We start from the raw sequence: 24909 nt of genomic DNA, 5'->3' as shown, positions 1-24909 counted from the left end.
GCGGCATTTTCTTGCAGGAAATGTTATATATTCTGGCGTGACTATTTCCCACCCAAAGCTGACCAAAATCTCAAGTAGCAGTTGTGTATAGTAAAGAAAGTCAAATTTGGTGTTAATGAAACAAATACAGGGTGGCTGATGAATTTTGCTACATTAAGAAACTCAAATAACTTTTTTTTAGGGTATGGAATTCATTTATTTTTTTTTAAGTTGAAGTTCATTAAATTTTATTAAATGTAGCTTAACTAGTTTTAAAAATAATTGAATTTAAATGCCCCCCATGCTCGTTGACACAAGTGCGGCATCTTAGTAAAAAGTTGTTCATTGCTGCTTTGAGAGTTGCGACAGGAATAGCCGCAATTGTTGCCCGAATGGATTGTTTTAGTTCATCCAAATTTGTTGGCTTTGTTTTATAAACTTCTTGTTTACATAAACCCCACAAGAAAAAGTCAGGTGCAGTAAGGTCAGGCGACCTGGGGGGCCAACGAAATTCGGAGTTTCTTGAAATCAGTTTATTGGGAAATTTTCGTCGCAACTCTGTCATAACAGTCTGGGCTATGTGAGACGTTGCCCCATCTTCTTGAAACCACACAGAGTTGAGGGGAATTCTCTTTCGGCGTAGTTCTGGATAGAAAAATTCTTTCAGCATTTTCAAATAACGGTCTCCAGTAACCGTAACGGTGTGACCATTTTCTTCAAAAAAATAAGGCCCGACAATACAGCGTGAAGAAACCGCACACCACACTGTCACGCGAAGAGGATGCAATTCCGTCTCGTGGAGTATCTGTGGGTTAGAAGTACTCCATATTCGACAATTTTGTTTGTTCACATTGCCGTTTAAATCGAAATGGGCCTCATCAGACATGAAAAGGCAGTTTAACATGTTTTGGTCTTCTTCCACCATTTGCAGGATCTTCCGGCAAAATTCCAAGCGAATCGGCAAGTCTGCTGCATTCAGTTTGTTAACCATTTGAATTTTGTAGGGAAATAAGTCTAAATCTTTGTGCATTATTGTTTGCAAAGACTGTCGGCTGACACCAAGTTGAGCAGATAAGCTTCTTGTTGAAACCCTTGGATTGCTTTGTATAGCTGCAGCTACAGCAGCGATCGTTTCCTCCGTCCGAACAGGTGGGTTTCGATGATAAGGCCTTCTTGCGACTGTTCCTTGCTCAGCAAAATTATTCACCAGTCTCATTATGGTCCATCTGCTCGGCGGATCGCCGCCAAACATCCGCCTGTACTCTCTCTGTACCAAAACTACGGACTCCAGTGCGTGATAGCGGCGGACTATCCAAATTCTTGTTTGCGTGTCCCAGTTATCCAATAAAAGAAAAGAAGTTATTCAATTTTTTTTTGGTAGCGGCTTTCATCAGCCACCCTGTATGAGTAGTTTCATTCTGCCCGATGCCTCCTAGTCCACTCAGTTTACTATTTGGGTAGAATTTCTGGAGCGTAAATATTTATGCCCACCATCCGAACCATTCAAATTAAACATCTTTTCATCCATAAACAAAACCGTTTTACATTCCTGATCACAAAATTTGTGCTTTTCTACAAATCGGAGCCGAACTAGTTAGTGTCTCGATAAGAGCATAGATTTGCCACGTTCATTTTAATAGGCAAGATTGAAATTTTTATTCATTATTTGCTGCACTCGTCGTACCCCTATTCCCAATCGCATTTCCTCAACTACTTCCTCTAACGCATGTCTACAATAACAGCGACTTTTTGATCTCCCTTTTTGCTCAATCATTACCCAGCAGCGTCATTCCCGATCGTTTCATGGAACCACTCTGGTCACCTTTGTTTATGAAATTGTCGATATTACACCTTTCGAATCACCCTGCATGCATATCCTGGTAAGTTCCACTTTACCCTTTCTCTTCCTTCGTCAAAGACTTTCCACGGGTCACTTTGAAACATTAAAAACATTTTATTTTTGAAAAAAAAAAAATTGTATTTATTAAATTTGTTGAATTTAATTATTTGTCTAGCCAAGAGTAAGAAATTAAAAAAAGTGGTCTTTAAATCTAAAGTTTGGCTCTTTAAGGTAACCGAGAAATTAGTTAAAAAGGTAGATTTGCCCGACTGAAATATAAATCAAGTTTAGTACCCAAGCCGAAAGATGTCGGCAATGTTTCTATCATAACTAACTTTTCATTTATTAAGTTGATTTAGGGAGCGAGGCAAGGGGCTAACCTAACCTAACATAGAGCTCAGCTCATAGTATTTTCTAAAATGCATTAAAATTTTCACAATATACAACCCAATATTTTTTTCTGAACACATTTTAGTGCTCTGCTATGTGGTAAATAAAAATTCTAATATACAAGAATATTTTTTAAATCAAATCTTGCGATTCACTCTGACTGCTAATTAATGTATTCACTGCTGGCTGAAGTCTAGAAAGAATAGTAATGAGTTGTGGTTGATTGCCGAAACAGCAGCTACAACTGCTGCCGCTTTGACTACAGTTGCTTCATCAATTTTCAAAAAAAAAAAAAAAAAAAAAAAAAAAATCGGCCAGCCTTGAGCTCGTTTAATTTATTAATGTGTAAAATATTAGGCGAACAAAAACAAAAAATTAATTTATTCAACTGCTTCATTGCTTGCTTGTAGTATTTCGAGCTCACTTGCAAATCCAAACCAATATTTGATCGACTTTCTTGCAAATTTGCTCAAATTTTAAGGCAGCCATTTAGTACTCGTATTTCGTTGCAATAAGCCTGGAACCGAATTTTCTTGTGAATTTTTTACATACTCGAAAACACACCAAGTCTGCCTATGCGACAGTCAATGAAATATGTTGGTAACTCATTAGGGCATAAAAAACATAAAAATGGCATGTAATTGGACAGGTTAGTTGAGTACCAACCAACCAACCAACATACATATCTATGCACCTAAACACTTGTAAAAATGTGAAGACAAAAAATAATATTTACATTTAATGTGGCGATGCGGTCGTTAGCTGTCTCTGCCATACCATTAATGCTTTAATGTTGATGAAGCTGGCGATGCTGGTGCTTCTGCTGCATATTTTGTGGGCAAATCGGTGGTATGAACCAACTATGGTTGCGGCAAGCGGCGACGAATAATCCGTAAAGCAAAGCCGAAAAAATGTCAGGTCGCTGTGCTGGCCAAATGTCGGTGTTCGGCGGCGTTGCCGTTGACGTTGACGTCGACGTCGACGAGTTTCGCTGTCGCTGCAAACAGCACTGACAGAAGAAGCGAAACAGGTAATAATCCAATAATCCGTTCACGCACACAAACACTTACACATTCACAAACGGATACACTTATATGAGTGTAGCTGAACTGAAGCAGCGCAGACAAAACCCCAAACGCTATTTCTTCTTTTCTATTTTTTTTTTTGTATTCCTTTTATCTCTCTCTCAATTTTGTGAATATTTTATTTAATATTAAAATTTTTCATGCCATGAGCTTTACTTTAGCGCTTGTTTGTATGCTTACCACTTCAACGGCTACTTTTTTTGCCCAACACTTAAAGCACCACTCTTTACACAACTGCACAAATTTTTGGTTGGTTGGTCGGTTGTTGTTGTTGTACTTAGCTGGCACATTGGAATGCAATGCAATGCATGCACTTTTCACTTTTCGAAATTTTCACATAAATACATGCATATACACCTACAACATACACACACACATTGACACTGGCGAAAACGTAAATTTTACACTATTGTGTTTTTTTCGCTCAAAATACAAATTTTCCTGATTTTTGTTTAAGGATTTTCCTTCCTACTTCACTATTTTTCGCTCGTTTTCCTTTTTCACTTTGATTTTCTGTGACGGCGCGATGGCAGGCTTCTTCGCCGCTGCTTCGTACGCTCGCGCTCGCTTGTGGAGTACACAAAAAATTCTTGTTTTGCGTACACTTTTCTTTCACTCCTTCGCCTTTCTCACCGATTTGTGATTTTTTCTTGTACAACCACAAACTCAATTGGCAATTGCACACTTTCTACTGCACTTTGCACTGCGAATTTCCCACTTTTCATTTGCTTAATATGTTTGCTAATTTCATTTATATTCAATTTTTTTTCAATAGAAGTGGGAGAGACTAATTTTCATCAATTTACTACCACCACTTTTCACGACTTCACTCAAATGTTACCGTCGCGTATTTGTTGCACTTTATTATTGCGTCCGTGTCGCTCGTCGGACGAATATAAACTGTTTCTTTCAGGTATCATTTTGAAAGCGGATCTAAGCTGAGCAATGCACAATATTTTTTTTAACTGAATGTTTCTATGAAAGGATGTTATGGACAAATGCTATAAATTTTTTTAAGTGTATATTAGAGATCCAAGCGTTTGAATTGCATAATTAATTGCATTTTATTTAATAAACTTCTATTTATTGGCCTAATATTTTTTACTATGAATAGCGACAGGATGCAACGCTGAGCGGAAAGCGATTATTGTGAATAGGCGCATTTTGGCACAGCTGTCAAATGGCAGAGTTGCAATCTGTGGCTAAGGCTGCCGGATGTGACTTGAATTTGGGGTGCATTTATATATGAGGTAAAATTAAGTTACATAGAGTAATGTAAAATATATAATTAAATAAAATTAAATAGTATAAACCTTAAAGTTATAAAATAATAAAAAAGTTATAAAAGAAAGAATTATTTAAGGGAACAGATGCCTGTAAAATTTCGAAAAAAAAATTTTTCTTTCATAAAATGTTACTATTATCCTTTAAGGGGGGAGCCTGCTTTAGAGGCTTCAAAAAATCGATATTTTTGTTTTGCATAAATGCCTTCCCAAACTATCCAACAATGTGTCCTCAAAATTTCAGAAGCAAATTCAAAATATTTTCGCAGTTACAGAAGAAATTGTGAGCAAGCGTCGAGAAGGTATACGAGCGGATTTGACGTGCGATTTCTCGGTTTTTTATTTTTACGATTTTTCCTAATTGGTGGGAAAGATAGAAAGAAAGAACATTGATTGCATTCGGAATTAAATTCTCTTCTAGTTGAACCTAAAAAACCTTAGGAAAGTTATGATTAACCCAGTTTTTAAACCATCTGAAGTGAATTTGTTTTTCCAAAAAAATGAATTTTTGTTTAATTAACAAAAAATTCTTCAATTTCTCACTTTTTCTTTAATTTTCGTGGTTTAACTAGAAGCTATACTATACTAAAATAAAAAGTTTTTTGGGTTTTTGGTTTCAGATGAAAATTGGGACCTGCATCTTTCCCGCCGCGCGACACATGCACACTCGAGGCGCCTCGGCAAAATGCTTGTACCAGGAATAATATGGCACATATTTTAATGAAAAAATGGGAGAAGACTGCTGAAATATATAACAACAACACCTGAAAGTTTCGTTTCAATTGAATATTTCTTTCCTTCCCAAACAAATCCACGAAAAAATCGATTTTTGAAGCCTCCAAAGCAGGCCCCCCCTTAAGAATATGTGAAAAAAATGTTAGAACGTAAATTTAAGTCTTTCTAGATTATAGATCGTCAACCGTGACGACTCTATGCTTTGCGTTCGAGCGCTGGGAGAGGCATAGTTACGTTGTATTCAAACTTCAGACGCGTTTTTCTCAAAACCAAATTTTTCGAATTGGCGTACACGATAACTAGAAAAGTTAATGAGCGATCTCCCTGAAATTTTGCACTTTCTATGTGAATTGAAAAATTTTCGAAAAAATAATTTTTTCGAAGCAAAAATAGTAGGAAAATTCGTCCTAAAATTCATTTTTTTGTTTTTGAAGCAATTTATTCCGCGATTTGTTTCCCCATTGTTTTTAATTCATATAGAAATTGTGACATGAAGAACAAAAAAAATCTTGGTTTTTTGTATTCAGGTCTCTGACGCCGATGCTACAATGCCCGCCGATTGAGAAGCCCCGCTGCGACCTCCTGGGAAGAATTGGGAGTACATTCGCCATTTTAAATGATTTAAATAAAAAAAAATTATATTATTTTTATGTATAAATAAACTGTATGCCAGTTTAAAAAAAAAAAATATTGACTTCTTCATTTTAAATAATTTTAATGAAAATCAGGGAAAATATGGCCATTTACAGGTAACTGTCCCCTTAAGTGAACTCCAACAATAAGTTTTGGATAGCGTTTTCATCTCATTCTCTTTTTACGCGAATTTTTTGAGAGCATATCTATCCTGTAAAAAGTTGAATTCCAAAAAAACTCGTGTAAAAGAAGAATTAGGTGCAATTAATTTTTAGTTAAAATGCTCCATGCAAGAAGTAAAATAAATACTATTATAGAGCCTGTATAAATCCTTCTATTTGCTTCTTCATTACAATTTTTCGATATTTCAACTTTTAATGCAGTCGCTTTTCTTGCTACAAAATTTATGATACAATTCGAAGTCTTTCATATTGAAAAAAAAAAATGGATTATGTACCTACATGTGGTTAACTCCATATTTTATTTTATTTTACCTTCGTTTACAAAATTTGCGAACTCAAATTTATGGCTATCCTCTTACTATATTGTTGCCACTTTTTGTATATTAGGTTTTTTTATTCCAAATACTGACGAATTTAATGTCGAAGATACACCCTGTGCTTAGCATGTGAATTCATATGAATTTACGTTCTCTGGCATCGCCTTTGTGTAGATACTTAAAATATGCACACACCCATTGCTTTTGGTTTGGAACTTAGCTGAGTTGCAAAGTAAATTTAACGGTTGACGAGAAAATTCATATCGCTATCTCATTTTTAAGCAAAATAGTTGTGTTTTAGTTTTTTATTTCAAATAAATGTGAAGCCGCAGAAAATTATTTCTATCAAAAATTTAATGAAGAGTTTGTCCACGATTATCATTAACAATTATTATCTGCTTGCCATAGGATTTCCTGTCAAAGCAACTATAAGAAAAAAGTTACCGATTGAACCAAATTACAGCAGTACAGCAATACAACCTTATCCATACGCAGCAAACAGCGTAGGTCTGCTTCAGCCACAGAAAAAATGCTCTGCAGTGTCCTCATTCTCACGGCAGGATAGGCACATTTGGTTGCCAATGATTCCCATAGTAGCCATATGCTGCCCGGCATTGTGCCCTGTGATTACACTCATCTGGGGTACTGATCCTTCCTATTAAGTTTTACGCGAAAAATCGCTAATTTCCTATTTGGTTCTTTCAGAAAGCATTTGGCTACTCTGCAGGAGTCCAACTCTGAGCAACGTCTTCCCATTAAGTCGTTCCCTGCATAACCACAATGTCCAGACACCCAAATAAGACAAACTTTGTTGTGTTTTGCAACATTGGTCAGTTTTGTCTTACATTCACTGACTAATTTCGAAGCGCACCGTGGGTTGGCAGGGGCTCTCAGTGCAGTTTGACTGTAACTACAAATTCCAATACTGCAGTTTAACAACACTTCACGTCTATACCCGTAGTGGTTAATTTTTACTCAATTGTTCCTCTATTTGTCGTTTGATCGGGAGTTAAAATGGCTGGGTCCCCTCGCGCCGGATGTGAATCTTCATTACACATTAACGGTATTTGCTTCGTAGAGGCTATGGAGTTGGGTATAAATATAAATGCATTGCGCTTATCTAAGCCCTGTATTTGAGCTCATAAGTAGTCAAAGTCAATCCTAAGGACAATTCATGCAATGGAAATAAACGACTTAACCCCATATGGGACTACATACACACATATACGTATATTTGTGTTTGTAGATAGGTATACACCAAGGGCCTTTCATTAAAGTTGGTGGTACTAGACCAACAACAATGTTTTGTACGTTTGATTGTCAAAGCAACGTGTTGGGAAAGGCGAAAACAAAGATTGAATTCGCGTTTTTTCATTCTGGGCTAACAGCCAAGGCGAATTGAGTATCTAAGGTGGCACCATTAAAAAACAGTTACTTTATTCGTTTCGCGATTTTGACAAGTCTGACGTCAGCTCCCTTCGCAATACAAAACAATCAAATGTAGGAGAATTTTCATGTTTGTGAAAATTCAGTGAATGGCTTGATAGTATTTTGATTTGTGAAATTTAAACAAATCAAAGTAATGAAAACGAAGTGCCGTGTGCTAAATTGTGAGAGCACAAATGAATATAAAGCCTCAAAATGCAGTTTGTTTGCGTTTTTATGCGGAAGACGCCGTGTTTGGTTGTTTCCATTGCTTACGCCTACTCTACTCTTCACAAACAACTAATTCCCGGTTCTTTTGCTTGCTTATTCATGAGTTCTTACGACACGGCGAATTCGAAAGGCGCAATCGTGTTTTCTAAAGGGTGGTTAAGTTTCAAGGGCCGGTATTGATTTTGAATAAAATACAATTTTTTTAGGAAATTATTGTCATTTCTCTTTATTGTGATAATACTGGTATGGCTCAATTACGTGTGGATCAAAATATCGGCCAAATGGCCGCCGCGGTTTCGGCGGCACACCTCCATCCGATGGTGAAAATGCTTGATGACGCTGAGTCATAATTGAGGTTCTATGCCGTTAATGTGCCGAATTATCTTTTAGCTCTTGAATTGTTGCTGGCTTATCGACATACACCTTTTCTTTCAAATAACCCCAAAGAAAGAAGTCCAACGTTGTCAAATCACATGATCTTGGCGACCAATTGACATCGCCGCGACGTGAGATTATTCGGCCATCAAATTTTTTGCGCAAAAGTGCCATTGTTTCGTTAGCTGTGTGACAAGTGGCACCGTCCTGTTCAAACCACATATCGTCCACATTCATATCTTCCAATGCCGACCATAAAAAGTTCGTTATCATCTTACGATAGCGAACACTATTCACAGTAACTGCCTGCCCGGCCTCATTGTGGAAAAAATACGGCCCAATGATACGGTCCATGAAACGCACCAAACAGTTACTCTTTGTGGGTGCATTGGTTTTTCGGCAATCACTCTTGGATTATCATTCGCCCAAATGCGGCAATTCTGCTTATTGACGAATCCACTGAGGTGAAAATGTGCCTCATCACTGATGATGATTTTCTTCACGAAGGGCGCGATATGCATTTTGATTTGAACGCCCGTTTTCATAATAAGCCTTAGTAACTTTAACGCATTGCTCGATTGTGTATCTTTCCCTGGTTCAAATTGTGTTAATCTGATGTTGAAAAATATCAAATGAAATGCGGAAAAAAACTTGACGTTTAGGTGTGGTTCACATTCAACATCGGCCCTTAAAATTTAATCACCCTTTACTTAAAAGCTATTTGAAAGAAAAAAATCTAACTTCGATACATTCCGCTTTATTAAAATATTCATGCATAGTAAATACATTAAAGCTTTTAAGCTTTTACCGAAAGCGCGTTTTTTTTATAAAGAACGATTCGTTTTTGCATTCGTTTTCCTGCGCCTTTCTTCATATTTTCTGGTTGTTGTGTGTGGAGGTGTGAGCTTAAAGCTTAAAAAATATTTTTAAAAGCTTTTCTCCTTAAGACTGCTCCATTTGTATAGCTTCATGAAAGCGTTTTTTTAAATAAACACAAATTAAAGTATTTCGAGAAGTTAAGTATTGGAATTTTTTATAATCGAAGTCCCTTTTAACTAAAATTTCAAAAAGCTTTTACACATTGCAGGTATTTGAATATATTTATTTCACTTTTAAGACAAAATATTACGTTTAAATTTTAATTGCTGAAATTGCGAAAATTTCTGCGCTTTTCAGAGCTTTAAAGAGGCTTATAAAGTTTTAGACCTAATTCGAAAAAAGGCTAGAAAGCCACATTGCAAGTATTTAGATTACACTCAAATGAGCTTTCAATCAAAAGCTCAGTTTTACAAGCTTCAATCAACCACGAGCAATTAAATTAATTCTATTTTATATTATTTTACCGATTAAAATACATAAGTTTGAGGTTATTGAGCTAGACTTACACCCATTACTGTTTAAAAAACAAAAAATATTTTTCTTAAAAACAAAATACTTATAAATATTTAAACGAATTACTAGCTACAAAAAAAAACTCGTTTACTCGCTTAGGTGACTAAAAAAATGTTTTCCTTCTCGTTACATATTCTCATTACCACACGAATCTTAGCCAACGGAAACTAAACTAATTAAAATTATTTATAATACTAAGTAAACGTAATATCACTAGACGGATGCGCCTTCCGCCGTGGCTGAAATGCAGTAGCGAGTTTCAGAGCACACGCTCGCCTAGCGACGGTGTACGTTGCACTAGCAACGAGGCGGTCTTCGGCAGCGTTTCACGGAAATCGGCACACAGATCGGTGGAGTGCTTCGGTGAGATGCTGGAAAGGGCGACTTTGCTTGCTGGATTGCTTGTCATCTGTTGTTCATGTTGTTGTTGTTGTTTTGTAGAAGCTGCACCGCTGACAGCCAAAGGTTTTTGAGCAACGCCATGCGGTGCCGCATCTGGTACAAGACGGCGCAATAGACCGCCCACGCAACCCCAAGGGAAGGTCCTGCGACAATGAAAAGAAGATAGAATTTAGGGTTTTTGATGCTCAGAAATCAATATTTTAATTAATTTTAATTTATTTCTTCAATTGATTTCAATTATCACTACTTACCATTTAAGCGAAAGTAAGAATCGTATGTAGCCTGGTATGATTGTGATCTTCTCGTTCTTCTTGATCGCCAGTATAATGCGATCGGCAACGTCATTGGGATCTAATGTGGGTACCCACCTAGAGCGAGACAAACGCAACAGTATTTTTTAGTTCAAAATTATTTGGGTTGCATTGTGTGATCTCTGGTTTTACCTGGCATTGACATCGTCAAACATGCCGGTTGCTTGTATGAAGAACGGGCAGATGCAGGTAGTTTGAATATTACTATGACCGAGAACATCCAATTCCAGACGCAGTGCCTCATCAAAGCCAACCTGTGAGGGAAGTAAATGCGAATATTTTGAATTAAAATGCACTGTACATAGATGGGAATAATTGCTTATATACTGAGGGCGCATAGAATGGCAACAACTCAGACGCCAGGTAGTGTGAACATGGCAAGTCGCTTGATTTTAGCTCCACTAACTGTCGTCTTAGGACCTATTTAGTCGGATTTTTCTAACACAATTATACCCTCAAGTAAACTAGCAACGAGTGGATAAATCAATCTTTTCTAAGTAAAAACCATAGAGACATTCTAAAACCCATTTTCATCTGTGGCTGATGGCAGACTTCCAATACTAAATCCCATCTGCGTAATTTTCTCAAAGCGCAACGATTGATAGGTCTATATGTAACGGACGCAGGTCGTTCAATGCCTCGGGCAGCGTCAGAGATAATCCTTCTTATTCCACAGTGCGCATATAAACGGTGATCAAATTGCAGGTAATTTTTCCAATAGGGTTTCTTTGACAGATCAGGCGTGACTACTGTCAAACTAAAGACATACTATTTTTCAGTATTCATTGAAATTTCATTATGGAAAGACTTACGCCTCAGCAACGTTTACAAATCATACAATTGAATTACGCAAATCGACGCTCTGTGAAAAGTGTCCATCGCGCCAACTTATGGTCATATGAGACCCATTTTCGGTTGAATGGCTACGTCAATAAGTAAAATTGCCGCATTTGTGCTGAAGAGAAACCCGAAGCCATTCAAGAACAGCCATTACATCCATTGAAAACAATCGTTTGGTGCGGTCTATGAGCTAAAGGAATCATGGCCCATATTTGTTCAAATACGAGGTTGGCGCCAATGTAACAGTGACTAGCGAACGCTATCGCGCCATGATAAACGTTTTTTTGATACGGGAAATTGAAGCCAGTGATTTTCACATCAATTGGTTCCAACAAGTCGGCGGATACATCCATGAAACAATGGATTTACTGCGTCGTCGTTTCGGTGAGCAATTCATCTCTCGTCTCGTACCAGTGGATTGCTCACTAAGAACGTATCACACCTTTCGACTTTTATTTGTGAGGGTATATAAAGTGGAAATGCTTTGTGGATAAACCAGCTTCGATTGAGGTATTGGAAGCCAACATTACTAAAGCTATTGGCGAGATATCGCTTGAAGTTTTCAACGAGTCATGAAAAATTGGTATTTACGGATTACGCCGCAGTTGCGATCAACATTTCAAATAAATTGCCTTGAATGGTTCTACACAGAAATAATAAACATTGCCCAATCAATTAAAATTTTCACTATTGTATTTCAATTTAAAATCCGTTGAAAATTGATGAACCTTTATCTGAGATGCTGTGGAGTTAAGAGTACTCTTAGGCTTCAGACCCCTAACGGGCAGTAAATAACGTCCAAAGACCATACACACAAATCCGGACGAAGCATAGAACTGGTAGTCAGTTCACGGAGGTTATTTTAGTCTCACCTTTGACATGCACTTTTCCTGATTGGGAATACATATATTACCGTGTTAAGTGATGACAAGGTCGAAATCTTAATAGAGAGTGGAAAAGTGGACAGTGGAATAGAATATGTCACTTTCTCCTAGCCCTTCTCATTGAGAGAAGTTTAAGGCGTAAGTTCTTCAGTCTGCTGTAGCGTTTCTGAAGTCCTTATTTGCAGACCGTCAATTTGCGCAAAAATTTTGTATCAGCTACGACTATCATGGAATGATTTCTAGAAAGGTGTGAAACATGACTTGAAAACGAGGCCTAGCAAACAAAACTTCGATAAATTATTTTTTCCGCTAAGTTGAGGGAAGGCTTTAGCTGCTGCTAACAGCTGATAAACTAGTCTGCACACATGTAGAGTATCGCATTCATTTTAATCAACACTTTATGAATGGAAAACAGACGTCTTACTGAATAACTTATTTTGAGGAAGGAGTTACTTTTCACTGCCTTATGAGCGCCAGGTTCGGAGACACGTGTAACGAGATCTCTTGAAGCTGTAGAGATGAAGAAGAGAAGCACTTGCTATGAGAATACCCCTTCATCATCATCATCGTCATCATCATCATCAATACTTAAAAAGGTCTAAGTCGGTCCATAGGGCTAGAATGCCTTTTCTTCTTCTTCTTAATTGGCGCGATAACCGCTTACGCGATTTTGGCCGAGTTTTACAAAGCGCGCCAGTCGTTTCTTTCTCGTGCTAACCGGCGCAAGTTGGACACACCAAGTGAAGCCAAGTCCTTCTCCACCTGATCTTTCCAACGCAGAGGAGGCCTTCCTCTTCCTCTGCTACTACCAGCTGGTACCGCATCGAATACTTTCAAAGCTGGAGCATTTGTATCCATTCGGACGACATGACCCAGCCAACGTAGCCGCTGGATCTTTATTCACTGTGATATGTCTATTACGCAGAATCTTTCTCTTAAACACTCCAAGCGTCGCTTCATCGGATGTTGTCATCGTCCAAGCTTCTGCACCCTAAGTTAGGACCGGCAAATGTCTAGAATGCCTTTTACTTCAAAAACATTTTATTCAGATTTCTGAAGAACCGCTTCTGCGAGGATCTGTATAGCTTAAACACAGCCTCGCTCATGATGTTGATTGGATTCTTACAAAGCCTTTGCCTGGTAAAAGACTGTACAAAATATGCTCTAGAACTATCTCACACACTTCAGAGAACGGCCGAAGGTTCGAAAATCTGGATTGTGAACCAAACTAAATATCTTAAGACTTAAGTAATTCTCCAGATAAGGACCCAGGTACTTATCAATTTTATGGCACAAGGAGAGTCAGTGCAAAAGATCGTTTTAGCTCACGGTTTATTCCCACCATTCTTATTATAATTTCTTTTATAACATTTATTGTTTTGTTTTTTTCTTATAAAACTAAAATTTAAATCCTTTCAGAACAAGTCATTCTACTTACAGCAGCGAATTTGCTAGCGCAATAGTCGACCAGCTTCGTAATGCCCACATGCCCGGCCAAAGAGGCGATAGTTGCAATATGTCCACGTTGTTGCTCGATCATCTGTGGTAGGAATGCTTTGGTGGTCTGGAGAGCAAAAGTATAGAAGACATAAAATAAAATTTAAGTCATTAACAAAAAATTGTGCGTTTTATAAAAATATACAAAATCATTATTATTTTTTTGTTTGTTTTTCCACGACCAATTAAATTCCCATACTCACCCAAAAATGAGCCATCACATTAACATTGAAAGAGCGCTCAATGAGATGATCTGGGGTGTCCAAGAGGTAGCGCCCAGATACTACACCAGCGTTGTTGATTAACAAAGTCACCTGGAAGGAGAAGGAAATGAGAGAATTTTTATTAGAGAGGAAAAAGTCATTTATTTTCAATGCGTTATGTTAATAGGGTGCGTCCAAAAGTGTCTTAGAACCACTTCCAATTCAAAATTTTGCCTTTCTTTGCCAAAAAATTTATTTCTATGAGCATTTGAAGCAGAAGTGTAAGAGCATTTTGGTAGAGAGAAGAAGAATATAAAATGAAAAAAAAGAATATAATGAAAATGAAACAAACGGTTTTAGAGAACGTCTCATCATTCACCACTAGATTTTATTCAATATCGGTGCTGAGTGCATCGCAAAGCACAAACAACTCCGATGATATTAGACAATCTCCAAGTAAATGTTTTCGAACTCATGGAGAGTACAGGCTGAACACAGGACGTGGGACTTTAAATTTTCTGTAATAGATATTTTGGACGTGACAACGTCTTATAATTCGATGGAGCCAGCTGCACGCACCAAAAAATGCGGCGTTACCTTGCTCTGAGGTGTTCCATTTAAGGCTTGAACTGCAAGCGAGAGCGCGGAACGAACGACAAAGAGGTGCAATCGGCCTCCGCGTTCGGCAACGTTCGACATCTGGCTCTCTCCTACTTGAGTAAGCGATGCGACCGGACAGCTGCTATACAATAATACAAGACTAATTCAAAACCTATGGGAAATTACATGCACACATACACATGCCTGTATGCACATACGAGGGTGGATTGATTAGTCTTTAGAATTGCGACATCTATCGGTCATTAATTTACTTTATTATTGTGATCGTTAAAAGTAAACTGTCAAAAGCGAGCTGTCAAAATTTCATAACATATGGTCAAACGGTACTTTTTTGAGAATTATTTTTGCAAAACACTATTGTATTTTTATTAAAAATGGAAAAAAGTGAACTTCGTGCTGTTATAAAGTATTTTTATTTGAAAGATTTAAAGCAGAAACAAATTATTGAGGAGTTGCAGACAGTATTAGGGGAACATACACCCTCAAATGTAACAGTTTACAATTGGGTAAACGAGTTTATCCGTGGTCGGATAATCACCAAAGATGAGCCACGCTCTGGGAGGCCAAAAGAGGTAACGACTCCAGAAACGGTGGAAAAAGTGTACAAAATTGTCACACAAGATCGAACAATTAAATTGAGAGACATTGCTGACATTGTGAACATTAGTTATGAACGTGTGCATAACATAATACATGATGAATTGGGTATAAAAAAGCTTTCAGTAAGATGGGTGCCGCGTTTGCTAACTCCTCTGCAAAAAATGAATCGAATGTCGACTTCAAATGTTGGTTTAGACATGTTTAACAGAAATCCATCGGAATTTTTGCGTCGTTTCATAACGATGGATGAAACGTGGATCCACCACTATACACCAGAGTCTAAAGAACAGTCCAAACAATGGGTAGAACGTGGCTCAAGTGCTCCAAAGAAAGCAAAGGTCGTTGCATCAGATGGTAAGGTTATGGCATCTATTTTTTGGGATGCACAAGGTATAATTTTCATACATTATCTTGAAAAGGGTAAAACCATCAGAGCTGAATATTATTCATCTTTGTTGGATACATTTAACTAAAATATTAAGCAAAAACGGCCACATTTGAAGAAGAAAAAAATCCTCTTTCATCATGATAACGCTCCTTCACATTCATCTTGGAAAACGCAGGAAAAATAAATGAGTTAGGCTATGAGTTGCTCCCTCATCCGCCAAATTTAGCTCCCAGTGACTTTTTCCTTTTTCCAAATATGAAAAAATGGCTCGGCGGAAAAAGATTTGTGTCAAATAGTTATAGCTGAAATAAATGCTTATTTTGAAGGTTTTGAAAAAACTTATTTTAGAGAAGGAATAAAAATGTTAGAAAAGCGTTGGAAAAAATGTATTGACTTAAAAGGAGATTATGTTGAAAAATAAATCAATTTTTTGTTAAAAAACCAATGTCTAGTTTTTCATTCTAAAGACTTATCAATCCACCCTCGTATGTACGTATGTGTATAACGAACTTTGTTCCATGAGTGTGCGCTTTTACTCACTTAAAAATGTGTAAGCAAATTAACAACAAACATGCGAACTATCGATTTTATATGCAATGAATGAGCAGCAAAGAGATTAAGAGAGCATTCATTGATTGGCACATTTCAAATTTTATATTATTCAGTAGTTGAACGCGAATCAGCAACAGGTTAGGAAGTGAGCAAAGTTTTATTAAAAGAAACAGAGAGCATAACTGAATTTAATATATACAACTCCTTTTGCAACAAATTACAATTAAATTTGTAAAAATAATTAAGTAACTAATTGAACATCAACTTTTATTCAGTTTACTTGCTGAAAGAAATAATGTCAATACAAAATGTTTTATTATAAAATAATAAAATCAAAAATTTAATTTTAATAGTCGAGTAGAAATTGAAACAATAAATTTTATTCAAGTATTTTGTAAATTTAAAATGATTTTCTTAATGAATAACTTTATGAACAATTTTTCTTCCATTTCGAACGACGACTCGTTTGCAGATAGCGGTTCTGCATTGTAAAAAAAAAAATAACATAATTGTATTTATGCCTACAAATAAATGTAACTTGATCAATTCCATTGCGATTCCATTTACCTTCTTCTCTATATCCCTACAGAATATCTATCAAACAAATAAAATTAAAAATTTTTTTTAAAAAATGCAACCATTCCAGCAGTATTTTCTTATGACGTTGTCACGTTCAACTATCGTCAGTAAACCGCATGAAGCAATAATTAAAGGTGATGTAAGTAGCCAATTTTCACCCTGTGTTAGCCATCTTGAAGCTACTTAATAAATCCGTGTTGTCCTCTTGGAAAAGCTACTTTTTATTTCAGAGCAAATTCTAAAGAAAAAGTACTCAAAAGCGTAGAAGTTAAAATTTTTGCTGAAAAAGTTAGCAGGCAATACTGTTTTGCCTATTCCATTTTGCTTAGACTTTCGCATCTTTCAATTCTATTGAAAGTTCTGTGAAAATTACATTACAATTGTGCTTTTCATTGTGATAAATAGCTACCATATAGCCACATTTAGGTAAGTCTTTTGTTGCAGATTATCAATCTGATTTTTATTTTAATAACTGCTTAAAATTTATATACACAGGTGTGATTAGAGCCCGTTGCTGCGTTTAATACAACAAAAAAGACCCAGTTAGTCAATTATGTAAACAGCTCATGTTCGTATTATAACATACATAAGAATAGTCCACGACTGCGCTTCCGAGTAATATTTGTTTTGTAGGAAGATGAATAACCAGGATGATTGGGAATTAATTTTGTGTTTTGATTTTGCTGCTGCTAATATTTTATTTTTGTGCGTACGTCCTTATATATGAAATTGTAAGTATTGTATTATTGATTACATGAAATCCAAATATGTATACGAGGATATTTTAAATAAAAAAAAAAAAATTCAACTATTCAACTAATTGTTTGCATGCCGCCGTAGCCGAATGGGTTGGTGCGCGTTTACCATTCGGAATTCACAGAGAGAACGTTGGTTCGAATCTCGGTGAAAGCAAAATTAATAAAAACATTTTTCTAATAGCGGTCGCCCCTCGGCAGGCAATGGCAACCTCCGAGTGTATTTCTGCCATGAAAAAGTTCCTCATAAAAATATCTGCCGTTCGGAGCCGGCTTGAAACTGTAGGTCCCTCAAGACGCACACCACAAATAGGAGGAGGAGCTCGGCCAAACACCCAAAAAGGGTGTACGCGCCAATTATATATATATATATATATAATTGTTTGCTATCTTACAGCTGTTGTCAGCTAATTAGAAACGCTCCCTTTTGATAAACGCTTGATGAGCATAATATTAAACTGTTTAAATTTACCGTTATTTTTTCTCTTAAAATCATTTGCATTGCTTTTGTTACTCTATTTACTACCCAATGCGCCTAGTTTTGTAGTTGTGAAATTGAAGTACCGTTAATATTATCCAACGCAGTGCATGGGTTCTTAGTTCAAGGTAAATAAACTGAGACAAGTAATTAGAAACAGTTGTTCAATGGAAGCATATTCGGCAAGTTGTGTTATATAGCAATATAATCGACTTTTTGGTGTGTATATATTTTAAATTGGTTGTTTAAAAGCAACTAAAATATTCGTCTTCAAGATGTGTAATGGGAAAAAGCAGCAGCTGTACACCTGCCCTGCGCAGCTCCATTTTTGACCTTCGTAAAGCTGGAAAGTCGTACAGTGAAATTTCTAAACAAGTCAAATGCCCAAAAAAATGGTTTTTAACGCCTTAAAGCATATCCAACTTTTTAAGACTGTTGACAATGTTCAACGTAAGAAAAGGCCCCGGAAAACTTCAGCAGAAATTGACCGCAAGATAGCAATCATCTCCAAAAGAGACCCAAAAAAAACTTTCACTGACATCCAGCGGGAAATTCAGGATCAATATAATTTCGAAATATCCAAGAGGACAATTGCTCGGCGTCTGGTCGAATCTGGACTGCATGGCAGGCAGCACGCAAGAAGCCCCTTCCCATTGGTCATGGACTCCAAATCAATGGAAATATATCGTTTGGAGCGATGAAACCAAGATAAATCGCATAGGCCCAGATGGTAAAAGGTATGTTCGACGGCCAAGCAACCAAGAATTCAATCCTCGCTACGTTTCACAAGGGTAGTGAAGCATTGTGGAGGATCAATCATGGTGTGGGGATGTTTCTGGTGGAATGGTGTTGGCCCAATCCATAGGATTGATGGAATTTTAAATAAGGAGAAATACGTCGATATACTAAAAAATGTAATGTTGCCGTGGGTTGAGGAACATTTGCCTGTTATATGGAAATTTCAAAGGATAATGATCCAAAGCACACGGCAAAGTTGACGAAACAGTTTTTCGACGAAAATTCCTTCAATGTTTTGGAATGGCCATCATCCAGTCCGGACTTAAACCCAATAGAGCATCTCTGGGGTGACATTAAAAAAGCCGTGAGTGCAAAAAATATCCCCAATAAGGATGTCCTTTTTGCCGAAGTAAAAACGGCATGGCAAGCAATACCTGTGGCGCGCTGTCAGAATCTCATTCCATCAATGCGCAATCGATGTGAGGCAGTGTTGAAGCAAAAGGGTTATGGAACCAAATACTAACATAATCTTTATGTTGATCTGATAATACATTACTGTCTCTAATTAGTTGCCCTATCCAAATCGGGCATTTCACATGCTTTAATATAAAAAAATATATATATATTTAATAAAGAATTGCGATTAAATTGTTTTCCACTAGTTTTTAAGTTTATCATATGTTTAAATAAAATTGGCAAAAAGTTATGAAAATACGTGTTTAAAAGGAAAATGGAAAATTTATTCTGAAATAAGTGTCGTTTCTAATTAGCTGTCAACAGCTGTATATATATGACACAAATCCATGGGAATAGTTAAGTTAAAAATATAAATAATTAAGTACCACTTATAAAATAACATAAAATTATTCTATGGCTTACAACGACCTTTTTCAATTTTTTACTACATTTTCAGAAAGGGGATAAACTTATGCCCTTTTTTCCATTGCTTCCAAATTGCATCAATGGATTAAGTAGCATCCGAAATCAGTTGTCAAACTTTACTTAACCTTGTATAATTGAATCATGAGTAAACCGACTTTACAGACAACCTCTTGTTTTTTGAATATTTTTTGGATATGGAAAAGAGCCTTATTTTTTTCAATTAACAACTTTAAGAGAACACTTGGTGATATTCACGCATAACCCGGTTCCTTTTTTTTACCCGTTTGTATCAGTCGACAAAATCCTTAGTCATACACCAAAATCATAAACCAAGCAACATTTGAGATGAGAACAGCTGGCTTTTCTTGCTGAATCGCAGCCGAAGAGGCCCTGAGTTTTGTTTATCAGCCAACAAAAGCATACTGAGGGGTTATTGGGATGCGGTGTCATTCATATCGCTTACTTCGGAAGAGTAAAATGTTCATCGATGCATTATGCCTAGCAGTTTTAACGATTGTACGCTAATTTGAAACAAAAACGAGACAGTTTTCTAAGAAAAAAATCTCTTTCAGGAGGAAATACATAGGAACCAGCGCACAAGAGAGCAGCCTTATTGGCAAAATTGCATGAATTTGGTTACGAATTTGTGGCTCATTATTTTTATCGCAAACAATCGCAATAGGCTTGTTCAATTTCTTTCGACTACTTTTTGTTACCGCTTCCCACTGGTATATCTGTCGCATCACAGGCACAGATGCAGTAGCAGCATTAGAAACAGCAGTCGCAGAGACCTGTGATGAAGCAGCAATGGAAGCGAAGGTTACTTTTGCAAGTGCAGTTGTAGTAGCAGCAGCCGACTCTGATGTTGACTTAGCGCTTTATTCTTTAGCGACGGCAGGACCATGCATATGCAAGCTTGCAGCAGCAGAGTTCAACGCATTGTTCTCATTGTCAACAGGCGGACATCGAACAGAAAGAGGAGAGCGCGAAGTGCTCGCATGATTTACCGTTTTTTTTTTTAATTTGCACTGCTGAGAATATTAGCAGAGTTAGCAACAATGCTTTTGAGATCTTTTTCCTCAAGAGTTAGCGTACACAGAGAGAGAGAGAGAGAGCGGCATCTTTGGCTGAAAGCTTAGAGTGCAAAAAGCGAATTTCTGCAATAAGATAATCTGATTTTTGTATTAGTTGTTTTTTTTTCTTAGCGGATAGTATGCATTTATGTTCTCTGGTCCAAGCGCAGCTATTTCTTTGACAACAACAAACAATGTAATTTGTTATTTATTATTGTGTACATTTCTAATTTTATTTTCTTTATTTTTGACTTCGTACGGAGGAACTGATGAAGTTTGATACCTAAACGGAGAGCGTCTATCGGCAGCGCAGGCCTTGCAAAAATGGGGTTAATCAACATTTTTGAAATCAAATGAACATAAACAATTTCTGTAATCTGCCTAAAACTCACCAAAATAGAACATTGATCTTTTGTAACTTCGCCGTACTTCAAGCGCTTCAGGCAAAGCGGCCATTTGGTATTTTTTTATATATTTTAGTATTGTTCTATTCTTTTTTGACAGCTTTAGAAAGTAAGCAAGCCTGCATTGGGTCAGTGCCTTGAGTTCGTAATCTTAAGCATGAACGGCATTTCATGCGATCCTGAGTACTGTGACGACACTTTTTTTTATTTGACTTTTTTCTCGTGTTTTAATTTGGTTTTGAGCTTTGGTATATTAAGAGACCTGCATTAGAATTTTATGGTCAATATTTTTGTTGTACAATTTAATATGCTATAACCCTTTATTATGCGTATTTTTGGCGCTTTCCTGAAAAATCGAAAAAAGGACCGATTTATTGAGGAGTTTGAGTTTCCACAAAAATGTTCCCCGTTGTTTTTTTTTTTTTTTGGAAGTGCTGAACTCATCGTATGTCTAAAATGTAAGAGCAACATAGTTTCTTATGCTGATTTATCATAAGATTGAGCAGAAGAGTGAAAAAAATGCTCGGTACTTTTTACTTCACCAAATAAAGGGTGGTTGAATTTCAAGGGCTGATGTTGAAGGTGAACCACACCTAAACGTCAACGACCCCGTTGGACTTCTTTCTTTGGGGTTATTTGAAAGAAAAGGTGTACGTCGATAAGCTAGCAACAATTCAAGAGCTAAAGGATGAGATAATTCGACACATTAACGGCATAGAACCTCTATTATGACTCAGCGTCATCGAAAATTTGGACCATCGGATGGAGGTGTGCCGCCGAGGCCGCGACGGCCATTTGGCCAATATTTTGCTCTATACATAATTGAGCCATACCAATATTATCATATTAAAGAGAAATGACAATAATTAAAAAAAAAATTGTAGTTTATTCAAAATCAACACCGGCCTTTGAAGCTTAACCACCCTTTATAAAAAAAATGTGGGAGGAAGTTAAGCCACCCGTATGAAAATTAAATAACAAAAATATTGAAAATCTCTGCTTTTGTGTGCATTTGTTCTCCACTTGTCCACTGCCATTTTGTTTTTTTTTTTTTGTTTTTTTTTTTTTTTTTTCTTTCGCAATAAATATTAGACTTCCATGTAATTGCACAGCTGAAGTTTATTGATTTTGCACCAAGTTCTACAATTTATTTGCAACTGCATTAAAAGTACAATAATATTTGTTGTACAACAATATTTGCATCTAGCCATTCTAGGCGTGAGTTCATAGCGCATGCGCGTCGGTCAACATTTAATATCGATGCCAAGGCAAGCGATTTTTATGCTACTACTTTTTGGCAACTATTTATAATAGTTTTTGTTTTTGTTTAAAGAAGTTTTGTAATGGTGTATAGTGTTTTGAATATCGGGTGTTTTTTTAAGAGCCTGTGAAACTTAAAATGAGAACGCAACAGAAATGATGGATGGATTGAATTGCTTTTTTATAATCTGGTGGATAATTTGTGGGCATTTATTTATTGAATATGAAGTTCGGCATATGTCCGTCATGCCTGGTGAGTTACAGAGCGCATTCGATCAGTCTAATTTTGCACAACTTTTTCCAATAAATCTGAATAATAAATCTAATCAGCGAAAATGCGACGCAAACGATGATTAGTTGGCTTCCATTCTTGCACGAGCTATATTTTATGCGTGCTGACGACTTTATGAGGTCTACCCATAGAAGACGTTGGTCTGAGTTGGGTTCCTATAGAGTAGGGAAATGCTTTGTAAAAAAACCGAACCGGGAACCTTTCTCCTAAAACTTATTGCGAAGTACCTGGTGGTGGTAGTCACAACGCCTGTGGTCAGCATATGGCTGCTATGGGAATCATTGGTGCCTATCCGGCCGAAAAAAACGAGGACACTGCAGAGCATTTTTCCTGAAGCGGTCCAGTGTTTTCTAGAATCAGTACAGTCAATAGTACAGTGGTCTCCTTGACTGACTGCTTGGATTTGTTCAACCCCCCACTAATCTAATCTAAGCTAAGATCCTTCGTAGAATTTTTTATGTAGTCGAAGGACAAAGGCCAACAAGTTGAGAACGAATCGACATTTCCCCGTCTTCTTCAACACTTTTTCCACAATTCGAAAGCGCCTTTCTGACATTTAACGATTCATGACGACTTGCCAAATCTTACAGAACAGAAATGTCAACACAGTTACAGCCTTCTCAGCCATGAAACTTTAGTTATCGATATCGATAGTTCTCATGCAGCAAAAAAAAACACCCGATAGAAGAAGTTAGGTGTACAAAATTCATGTATGGAGCTTTAGAAACGCGCAACTAATTAAAATAAGCAACACTCTTAGTTCTCTGATCTTAGAATCTTTTCTGTGTCGAACACTCCGCTGAGGAGTCTTATGAGACAGTTGAAGAGAAGGAAAATGGCAATGTCTTCATAAAATGGCACCATCCCCCGCTCCCCCTCAAATTCGCTGCTATCTAAGTTACGGCGATATGGCTTCACTACTACTACTAAGCGCTTGGCTACCGCTATACTCTTTCTTATTTGCGATATTTAGGTCAGAATTTATCTTAGGAATGGAGTTCAGCTCACAGTAGTTTATTGTTAAGTTTACTTTCATGCAATTTTCATACGAAAATGTGCTCTCTGCAGCCTTGTGCTGGGTTTAGTATGCCTTCAAAGCTAAGCTCCCACTTAGTGAGTTTTGGTTACCCCAGCGCTTAACATAAATTCAAGTGCGGTGAACTGCATACACAAAGACCTTAAGTAATTAAATTTGATGGGTGCCAACGTCTGTCACTGTTTAAGGAAAATAAGCCTCACTGTCATGACAGTAAACAGCCAAAAGGCATGGCAATAACTCAGGCAAAAGATTTAAAAAATAAAAAAAGGTGAGCGTTACTTTGAAGAAAAGAGCATCAAGTTCAAGTTGCATATCAAAAAACAAAAAAAAAAAAAAAACAAAATATTAAAAAAATAAAAAATGTAAAATATAAAAAGTATGAAAAACAACTTTATATTTGCATATCTGGCATAGCATCACAAGTCAAGTTGAAGTACAAGTGAATGGTTTTATGTTTGGGCACAGCTATCGCAATGAATGCCCTTAACCGACACTCTGCATATGTGTGTGTAAGCCATCAAGGTCAATTGGATTTTACATGAAACTGGTAATTGGTCTTATTTAGCCCAAAGTAATTTAATTGAATTTAGTAGCAACTAAAAGAAGCTAAAAAAATGCTTGATGGCCTTTGAAGTGCCTGATTACACGCCATGGACTAGAAGTAAAAACTCGAGGAAGAAATGCCAGTCAAATTTCTTTTGGTTGCGCTCATTATTGTCATTTACCTCGTATAGAATTGCCTTCACTTTCATCTCAGATTATTTAGAGTCATTTTCGAATGAATCAAAGATTCCCCGGCATTTGCTTTACTTACATCTCCAATTTCATTCCGTATCACTTCAGCTGCTTTGTAGACCTCCTCCTTTTTGGAAATGTCAACAACGTAGCCTTTGCAGTAGCCGCCATCAGCTTCGACGATTTCGATGGTTTCTTTGATGCCTGAAATTCAAATTTTGGTTTGTGATTATTCAGTAAAAAATTAAGTGTTTTAGTATAAATTTGTAGAAGCAAATAAAGGTAATGAATACCTTCGATTAAAATAATTATTTTATTTTATTTTTTATTTTCATTTTCATTTTTATCGACATTTATATTTTTGTTTTTATATTTACTTTTAAGTAAATTTTCATTTTAATTTTTGCTTTTACTTTTATTTTATTTTAATTTTTATCATTATTTTTACTTTCACATTTATTTCTATTTTTATTTTTACTTTTACTTTATGATTAATTTTACTTTTACTT

The 24909-nt window shown here is 36.6% G+C and overlaps 2 protein-coding genes across 3 annotated transcripts in view; both read right to left on the bottom strand.

Moving 5' to 3' along the window:
• LOC129247153 (uncharacterized) overlaps positions 1–4302 on the bottom strand; it is a 169696-nt gene extending 165394 nt beyond the window's left edge. The window contains exon 1 of the mRNA XM_054886113.1: positions 2946–4302. The gene's annotated coding sequence lies outside the window, so the exon portion shown is untranslated. The remainder of the gene's footprint in view (positions 1–2945) is intronic.
• Positions 4303–9556: 5254 nt separating this feature from the next.
• LOC129248034 (estradiol 17-beta-dehydrogenase 11) overlaps positions 9557–24909 on the bottom strand; it is a 74073-nt gene continuing 58720 nt past the window's right edge. For both annotated transcript variants that reach the window (XM_054887442.1, XM_054887443.1), the window contains 6 exons: positions 24480–24604; positions 14005–14115; positions 13743–13868; positions 10713–10834; positions 10521–10637; positions 9557–10412 (listed from right to left, as the gene is read on the bottom strand). In XM_054887442.1, coding sequence (XP_054743417.1) covers positions 10127–10412; positions 10521–10637; positions 10713–10834; positions 13743–13868; positions 14005–14115; positions 24480–24604 — 887 coding nt within the window. In that variant the 3' untranslated portion in view covers positions 9557–10126. The remainder of the gene's footprint in view (positions 10413–10520; positions 10638–10712; positions 10835–13742; positions 13869–14004; positions 14116–24479; positions 24605–24909) is intronic.

Source organism: Anastrepha obliqua, chromosome 5 (assembly GCF_027943255.1).
Source record: "Anastrepha obliqua isolate idAnaObli1 chromosome 5, idAnaObli1_1.0, whole genome shotgun sequence".
NCBI classification, from domain to species: domain Eukaryota; kingdom Metazoa; phylum Arthropoda; class Insecta; order Diptera; family Tephritidae; genus Anastrepha; species Anastrepha obliqua.
This window is presented reverse-complemented; position numbering and strand designations above follow the sequence as displayed.